This window comes from Balaenoptera borealis (assembly GCF_965194805.1).
Source record: "Balaenoptera borealis genome assembly, chromosome: 13".
Classification (NCBI taxonomy): Eukaryota; Metazoa; Chordata; class Mammalia; order Artiodactyla; family Balaenopteridae; genus Balaenoptera; species Balaenoptera borealis.
Window position 1 is genome coordinate 19,297,136 of NC_138870.1, and position 9,480 is coordinate 19,306,615.

Consider the following 9,480-nt stretch of genomic DNA (forward strand, 5'->3'; position numbering starts at 1 on the left):
GTGATTAATATCTAATATGTGCCTTGAAATCATTTATCGTTGTGTATTGTTCTGCTGGTCACAAACATTTATAATCAAAATAGGCTGCCTATATCCAGACACTCAGTCCCTTTTGGACACAGTATTTAATTACTGTATTAATTTTAGGTGTTTCTTCCTACTTATGCTTTAAACATTTGTTTGCCTCTCCTTTTGAGGGTTGACTTGCCATATTAGTTTGAATCTTATATATGGTAAAAATAAATCATGTTATAAGATAAAGGCACCTTAGTTATTTTAGTTTACCTATGAGTAGATATGAACTGTATGGTGCTTAACACTTTCTTTTTTATGCTGTTTTGTTTTTAAACAGGCTTATAGCACGTCAGCTTGCTAAAATCCATGCTATTCATGCACACAATGGCTGGATTCCCAAATCTAACCTATGGCTAAAGATGGGAAAATATTTCTCTCTCATTCCCACAGGATTTGCAGATGAAGACATTAATAAAAGGTAAAATTACTTTTACATTTTAAATTATGTTTTACATTGCTTTGCTCATATATAGGGTTTCAAAGATAACTGTAAGGTTTCTGTGTATAAAATCTGGTTTGGTTTATCTCTTTGCATTTAAGTAAAATAAGCATTAATTCATTTGGCTCTCAGAAGGCACTACAGAAATCTCCTTCCCTTCCCACAGCTGACTCAAAAAAAAAAAGAAAAGAAGAAAAATAATCATCCCCTCTAAAAGTGGGGAAGTGGTGAACCAAGAAACAAATATGGAATGTTTATTTGGCAGTAAACATAATATAAAGATTACTATGAATGGGTATATTTTTCGTAGTGTGAGTTGACAATAGAGACCTTTTTAAAAAAATTCCTTCTGTCCAAAGGAAGGCTGTTTTGAAGGGGCCTAGAGATCTATACTGGGACAGTGTAGTAATATTGGAGTGTGAAAAAGTTTGGGTTTTAGTTTCCTGTGACTATTTAAGTCTCATGAGGTTGAAAATTCATTTACTGGAGTCTCAGCTTTTGTAGGACTTCAGGTTCAGAGTGACTAAGGTATTTCATTTCCTATATAGAAAAATGTGTAAATCAGTATTGAGAATCCAAAGTGTATAAACATGTTTTTTTTTCCAGTTTTATTGAGATATAATTGACATACAGCACTGTGTAAGTTTGTGTACAGCATAACGATTTGACTTATATGCATTATGAAGTGATTACTGCAGTAAGTTTAGTGAACATCCATCATAAATAAAGACGTAGAAAAAATTATTTTTCCTTGTGATGAGAACCCTTAGGATTTACTCTCTTAACTTTCATGTACAACGTGCAGCAGGGTTAAGGGGGCTAGTGCTGGCCTTCTGGTGGGCAGAACTGGGTCTGGGGGGCAGGTTGTGGGACCAGAGGTCCCGGATGTAGTGTTGGCCTGCTGATGGAAAGGGCCCAGATCCCAGAGGGTCCTGGGCCTAGTGCTGGTCTGCTGCTGGGTGGAGCCAGGTCCCAGCGTTTCTGGCTGCAGGGCCCTGGGGTTCCCCAGAGTTGGTATTAGACCCCCAGTGGGCAGAGCTGGTTCCTGGCACAGCTGGCTTTGGTGTCCAGCATGTCCTGGAAGTTGGTGTCAGCTTGCTGGTGGGTGGGGCAAGATCCCTGGATGCTGCCTGAGGGGCCCAAGGGGTCCTAAAACTTGGCCTGCCAGGGCGGGCCTGGGTCCTGGTGCCAGTAAGCTAGAGGGAGGATTCCAAAATGGCACTTACCAGGGCGAGTGTCCTCCTGGTAGAATGAGCTCCCCCAAATGGCTGCGGCCAGTGTCTCTTAGTCAAGGGTGGGCTCCATTTGCCTCCTGCCTCTCCAGGAGGCTCTTGAAGATCAACGAGTGGGTCTGACTCAGGCTCCTTTCAAATTACTGCTTCTGACCTGGATGCCAGAGTGTGTGAGATTTTGTATATGCCCTTTAAGAGTGGAGTCTCTGTTTCCCACAGCCCTCTGGTTCTCCTGAAAGTGTGCCCTTAAAAAGCCAAATGTCTTCCCAGTGCAGGAGTCCCCAGGCTAGGGATCCTGCTGTGGGGCTTGTCCTCTCTCCGGTGGAGAACCTCTGCAATTGTAATTATCCTCCCATTTGTGGGTCGCCCACCCAGGGGTATGGGTCTTGACTGTGCTGCGTCTCTGCCCCTTCTGCTCGTCTTCTTGTGGCTTCTTCTTTATTTATTTTTTTATTTTTTATTTTTGGCTGTGTTGGGTCTTCGTTTCTGTGCGAGGGCTTTCTCTAGTTGCAGCAAGCGGGGGCCACTCTTCATCGCGGTGCGCGGGCCTCTCACTGTCGCGGCCTCTCTTGTTGCGGAGCACAGGCTCCAGACGCGCAGGCTCGGTAATTGTGGCTCACGGGCCCAGCTGCTCCGCGGCATGTGAGATCTTCCCAGACCAGGGCTCGAACCCGTGTCCCCTGCATTGGCAGGCAGATTCTCAACCACTGCACCACCAGGGAAGCCCGTGGCTTCTTCTTTATACCTTTAAAGAATCTTTTGTGCCAGTCTTCTGGTCTTTCTCATCACGAGTAAGTAGCTCTGTAGGTGTTTGTAATTTTGATGCGCCAGTGGGAGCAGGTGAGCTCAGAGTCCTCCTCCTCCTCCTCCTCCACCATCTCAGCCGCTCTGGACAAACACCCAGAGCACAGTCCTGCTAGGACCTTCTGAAATACTCGGGGGCACGGGCCTCAGAAACTACACCAAACGTGTTTTTACATAGTGTGATTAATACTAGTACCAAAATTGGAAATTTTATTTTGTCTTTATACCTAAAGCGTACATGAAGATTTCAGCTTTTGTATTCAGGAAGTCTTTGTTTTAAGAACAATGGAGGTAAGCAGGACCTGTGGATTTTTTTTTCTCATTTCTTTTAATTTTTTATAATTCATTAGTGGAAAATAGCTATATTCTTTTGAGCTTGATTATTTCAAAGATTAGTTTGACTCACTCTGTGTGTGCTTTATTTACATGTAGTTTGTCAAACTTTGAATGGATAGGGATATTATACCCCTTTAACTGAGATAGGCAGACACCTGGAAGTTTGTCCGGTGTACTGGACATTCAGAAAGTGATAACATAAAAAACAAAAAAAAATTCTCTTTTGAAATAGCTATTTTATTGAAAAATTTTGGGAAAAATCACTTTAAAGTAAGTAGATGGCAGTGGTGCAGAGTTGAGAGGCATACATGGTGCTGTATGGATTAAGAGTACAAGACTGGAGCCAGACTGCCTGGGATCAAATCTCAGTTCTGCTGTGTAACCTTGGACAGATTACCTATTTCTTCTTCCATAAAACAGAAATAACAAAGGTAGTATATTTACCTTTTAGGGGTTCTGTGAGGATTAATTGAGTTGGCATATACAAATTTCTTAGAACCGTGCTTGGCCATATAAGTGCTAAATAAATGTTAGCTGCTATTTTAAAAATTATTATTATTATTATTATTCAGAGAAGATTACTTCAAATGCTTGAGGTTAGTGATACTTGGGTAAAGCTGGAGAGGCAGTGTGGTAAATAATGAAAGAACCTTGCCCCAACAGAAAATATACAACTAAAACATTAAAAACAGTTAAAATATTAAAAATATGTTTCATATTTTCTTCCATTCCTTTTTGTCTGTATATGATTGTAATTATGTTAATAATCCTTTGAATCCTATTATTTCCATAGGCAAATTCATTAAAGTAAACTCAGTGATACAGAATCCTTTTTGTGTTATAAAATGGAAATGTAAGGGGTAATTTGAGAGATGATATAGAGAAAGAATGAAGAGAACTTATTTTGTAAGCCTGATGGTGCTATTGAGGAATTAGTAGTAGCACCCTATTTTTGTTCCATTGTATTTTTATCAAATTATTACAAATACAGCACAATAAATAGTACAGAAAAGAGTGTAGGATAAAAAGCCATGATCACTAATCCTTCTTGCCGTACCAACTCTCACCCTTCCCAGCCTGACTACTGAGGCAGTTCTCTGTAAAGATGAGTATTCTATGATGTGGTTACCATGTGATAGTATCATAATTTTATATGATTAACGATTGTATGATTATCATAAAATAATGAGTTGATTTATCAATAGTAGATAATATCTATTGACTTTCAAATGTGACTTTAGCTGATTTGTACTATATTCACCCTTCCAAGCTTGAAATAGATGTTTTAGTTCTTTAATGGACTATCTTTGTAATTTTAAATAATATACTTAAACTTCTTTTTTTTTTTTTAAGAGCTCAGCTTTTTATTGAACGTGCTACTAAAGAGGTTTAGTCAAAAAGACCAAAGCCCATGTCATCATCAGACTCTTCAGATTCTTCTTTCTTTGCTTCCACTTTCTTCTCCTCAGCTGGGGCAGCAGTGGTGGAGGGGGCAGGACCTCCTGCTGGTGCAGCACCAGCTGCTGGGGCAGGTCCACCTGCCCCCACATTGCAGATGAGGCTCCCGATGTTGACATTGGCCAAAGCCTTTGCAAACAAGCCTGGCCAGAAAGGTTCAACATTTACACCGGCTGCTTTAATGAGGGCATTGATCTTATCCTCCGTGACCGTCACCTCATCGTCGTGCAGGATGAGGGCTGAGTAGATGCAGGCGAGCTCCGAGACGGAGGCCATGGTGCGGACGAGTGCTAGGCAGGGTCTGCCGGGCGCGGTGCTAGTCGCTGGATGAAGTGAGGATCTCACCCCAACGCGGCCTTAGCTTCCTCGGAAGGACCGAGCACCTTAGCGGAAACTGAGGAAAAGCTAAACTTCTTTTTATTAAACTCTTTGTGTCTTGGTTTCCCCCATCTATAAAATGGAGATAAATATAAGACATTTAGAATAGTGTAATTGTTAGCTGTTAGATATATATATTATTCCCTCATCCCATTTTGTACTGATACATTTTTTACTTTTCTGCCCTGCATTTTAACTGTTGCTCTGTTTCTTTTTATTCATGTTTAAGTTCTTTTTAATGGTTTTTCTTTATTCTAATCTTTAGAATAATTGGCTTGTTTTAATTCAGAAGTCTGTGCATTTAAATGGAAAGAACTTATTAAAAATAGATTTTCTTTGGTATGTATAGAAATATAGAATTATTGTGTCATGCACCAGGAAGTAACATAGTGCTGCAGGTCATTTATATTTCAAAAACAAACAAAACTCAGAGAAAAAGAGATCAGATCTGTGGTTACCAGAGGTGGGGTATGGGGAAGGGGGAATTGGATGAAAGTAGGCAAAAGGTTCAAACTTCTAGTTACAAAATAAATAAGTACTTAGGGATGTAATATAAAACATGATAAATTAACACTGCTGTGCATTATATATGAAAGTTGTTAAGAGAGTAAATCATGAGTTCTCATTACAAGAAAAAAGTCGTTTTTTTCTTTTTATTTTGTATCTTTGTGAGATGATGGCGGCTCATTAACCTTATTATAGTAATCATTCCATGATGTATGTAAGTCAAATCATGCTGTACACCTTAAACTTACACAGTGCTGTGTGTGTCAATTATATCTTAATAAAACTAGAAGGAAAAAAATAAGTTCTATATGACCAAAAAGAAAAGAAAAGAAGATTTTATTCCTTAATGAAACTTTAAAAAATGTTGCCATTAATATAAATAAGATATAACTCTTTTTTTTTTAAAAACTGAAAGGTTCCTAAGTGATATCCCAAGCTCTCAGATTCTTCAGGAAGAAATGACTTGGATGAAGAAGATTCTTTCTAACCTGGGCTCACCTGTTGTGCTTTGCCATAATGATCTGTTGTGTAAGAATATAATCTACAATGAGAAACAAGGTAGGTGTTTGACTTTAGCAGTGAGTAAAGTTTTTTTCTTCATGTTCTTAACAATCCTTTGATCTTTGTGTCAATAAATTTAATTCAAACGCAAGGGTTAAAAACATGTGTGCAGTCTTCAACATTTTCTTTTGGTTACAAAGTCACAGTAACTGTGCTAAATTAGGAATATATATTCTCTGCATAGTTGTATAAAATATGTTTCTTAGAATTGGTTTATTAGAAACAGTTTTTGGTTTTTCTGTTAGAGTTTTAAATGAAAAATGATAAAATTACTTTGTTTATGAATTTAATTGTAAATATTTGGTAGTTCATGGTTTGAAAATGCACCTGCTTGTAATGGGGGTTATTGAAAAACCAGCTGACATTGCACTGTTTTATAAATATAGAAATTTTTTGAGTGTCGGGGGGGACAGCAGTATTAGAAGCAAATATGTCTCCAGGTTTCCCATTACCTGTTTATTATACTGATTTGTTAGATATTTTGGTGCTAAGGAGAGAGCCACAGATGGAGGAAATTTTATTTGTAGTTGCTGAAATTTTATCTACTAAAGTAATAATCAAGACACTTTAGTAAATTGTTTTTAACATTTTTTGAGATGGTCAGTGAACTTTTTGGTGAATTGTTTTTTGGGATTGTTCCTATCTTGCTGTATTCAAATTCTCTATGTTTTTATAGTTAAGAAACACTTGGTTGTATTATATTATTGGATAAAGTGGTTTGAGGTTTGGTTGCTAAAATGGTAGGTGCCCTTCAATACTACATTGACATTTTTAAAACGCAATTTTGGTTGAAAGATTAGTATTAATTCAAAAAGTCTGTTTGAAACTTTGAAGCTATTGCATTTTGTAGGAAACCAGTTTTGAAGATAGGTATCATACTTGGAAGATTATTTTGAATTAAAAGTGTGCTGTTGTGAAGATATTGAAGCCAATGAATTCTGATTAAGTGGTCATATTATGTTAAATACTGTTTATGACCATTCTTATCAGATTGTAAGCTGAGACTGTTCTAATGCAAAAGCTTTTAATATTTGTAACTGACTTTAATTTGAAGAAAACTAACCAAAGAACACTGTCAAGGGTGGTAGACTGAAGCACATATTTTCAAAAACATACTTAAGTACCTTTTATATTTGATACTTTAATCTGATTAGAGATTCTATTTTTAAAAAATTTTCTGAGCTAACATCTTTATTTTGAATGTCTTGAAGTCTGTGTGGAATCGTTTTTTGAAAACTTCAGGTGTACCCCAAAACATTAAGTACTTGACAGTGCCCTTTAATTTATTACTATCCATTTATTATATATAATTGTCATAGTATATATGTACTACATTATATACTAGTAACCAAATCTCAATGCCATTTGTGAGACTAGAGTATTAGTTATGCATTAAAGCGATGTATATTAGCTTTTAAGTTCAGTGCAAGATCTAATAACACATTATTTTATATAATGGAATTTCAAGTGAGGGTCTTCATCTTACATTTGAAGTGGACACTCAGCTTTATTTTTAACTGCAAGTTAATCAAGAGAATCTGTTATTTCCTTTGGAATATAATTTTAACTTTTCATATTTTTATTTTATAAGTTTCTTTTGAATATTCATTTCACTGAACAAACTTGTTTATAATCTAAAACATAAGGGACCAAAAAAATCAGATTACTATGTCTTAGGTAAAAAAATTAATTTTTGCTTTTTTATTTAACCAGTTGCCTATCTAAACTACTGATTGGTGATATGAAAAGTTCTCATATTTTCAAATAAAATAGTTATGCTTCCATCTGGCTTTAAGAGTTCAAGGTTGTCATTGTTTACTTTACGAGTTACCTAAATCATACTTTTGTGTCTAAGTTTTCTTCCCTACACAGAAGAATAAAACTCACAGTTCAACAAGTGTAAATATGTTGATAGAGTTTTTAGAGTTTGCCCTTCTTCATAGAAGTCTGTTATGTACCATTTGTTTCTTCTTGTCTTTGTGGTTATGTTTGTATGTTAGTTGTGGTGATATTCTGTTCTTTTTTTCTTACCAATGGCTTTATACTGTCCGTTAGGAGGGCTACTTTGGACTTTGTGGCATCCATTAAAAAAATCAATTCCTATGTGATTAGTTGCTACATAAGCCTTAAGAAAACATGGTTGGAATGTTGTTCAGGTAAAATCTGAAACTCATGACCATGTGGCAAGAAGCTTGTTCTTTTTATTATTATCTTACTCTGTTTCAAATTAGGAGCTAATGGTTTTGAAGTAATGTGACTATGACATATTTGTCTTTAGTTACAAGGAGAAGTAACCTGCCTCATACTTTATAAAAGGTAAATTATGTAAATTTAGTAAGTTTAATAAGCAGAAAATATATATATTTGAGCTGTAGCATAGTATTAGTACTTATAATTGCAATATCAAGGAGGATCATGAAAATTAGAAATGTGCACTGCAAAGTTCTTTACCTGAACTTGTTACTTTGTTATAGCATCTAAAAGCCAAGTGTTAAGTCTTTTCAAGTTAAAATGGTTTCTACAAAGAATAAATGATTAAGCTATATATTATGTTCACAAATGTGTTTGATTTGTTATCACTTGTTAAATCATTCATGTGATTTGAGGTCAGGACTTCACCATTTTGTATCCACCTATGATATATATAAAAATAACAAGATGAAAGCCACGGGACTAGCCTTTGCATCATCAAGCTCAGTATCTCTCTATAGTGTGTTTCAGACCCTTAATATCTTGGAAGTACAAATTTTAGTTAAACTTCATGAATTTATATTGGATCATCTTGAAGTCTCTGCATGTACTTTTCAAACGTAGTAAATTAGATTTTTATATGTTGTAACTAGATTAAAAATCTCTAAGTAACTCTTAAAAGCAGATATATTACTCTTAAAAGAGTAATCAAACTCCTAAGTAACTTAAAAGAGAAGTCAAAAAGAATATACATTTTGGAACCAAGCACACTAGTGTTCACATCCCTGCTTAATCACATATGGAAGTAGGTGGTATTAGACAAGTCATTTTATCTCTTCATTAAGTGTTTATATTTGATCCTTTACTATCTGCACCAGAATCACCTAGGGTACTTGGGAAAAATGTAGGTTTCTGGGCTCCATCCAAGACCATCTGAACAAGAATTTCTATTGATGGACTTAGGACTCTGCATGTTTAACAGATTTCTAGGAAGTGCTTATACTGTTGATAGTCCAGAACTTTTATTTGCTTTATTTGAAACTTAGGAGATGAAATCTACTTCAGATGGTTCCTGGAAAGATTTTAGATGATGCATATAATGTAAATAGCACCAGACTAGGTGCTTAGCAGCTCTCAGTTGCAGCTATTATACCATGATAGGAGTTGGCAAACATTTTCTGTAAGGGGCTATGTAGTACATACTTTAGACTTTTCATCCCATGTTATAGTCTCTGTTTCCACTATTCAGATCTGTGTTGTGGCACAAACACAGCCATATACTGTTCATATAATTGATGAATGAATATGTGTGGCTGTGTTCCAATGAAACTTTGTCTACAGAAACAGGCACTGGGCTGGATTTGGCTTGAGAACACATTGTTTGCCAACCCCTGTATCATGTTTATAGGAGATGCATTATACAAAATGTATCTGATTCTGAAAAAGTGAAAATGGTTACTATCAGTATAAGCCAGAAGGATTTATGACTCATTGGTATGC

The 9,480-nt window shown here is 36.2% G+C and overlaps 2 protein-coding genes across 2 annotated transcripts in view; one reads left to right on the forward strand and one right to left on the reverse strand.

Moving 5' to 3' along the window:
- The window catches only part of ETNK1 (ethanolamine kinase 1), a 71,915-nt gene that overhangs the window by 36,714 nt on the left and 25,721 nt on the right, over positions 1 to 9,480 (forward strand). Inside the window, exons 3-4 of the mRNA XM_082352007.1 lie at positions 353 to 493; positions 5,645 to 5,787. Coding sequence (XP_082208133.1) covers positions 353 to 493; positions 5,645 to 5,787 — 284 coding nt within the window. The remainder of the gene's footprint in view (positions 1 to 352; positions 494 to 5,644; positions 5,788 to 9,480) is intronic.
- On the reverse strand, positions 4,221 to 4,760 carry LOC309609905 (large ribosomal subunit protein P1). The gene has a single exon (XM_082352036.1). It carries the CDS (start codon positions 4,618 to 4,620, stop codon positions 4,276 to 4,278), a length of 345 nt encoding a protein of 114 aa, XP_082208162.1. The 5' UTR covers positions 4,621 to 4,760; the 3' UTR covers positions 4,221 to 4,275.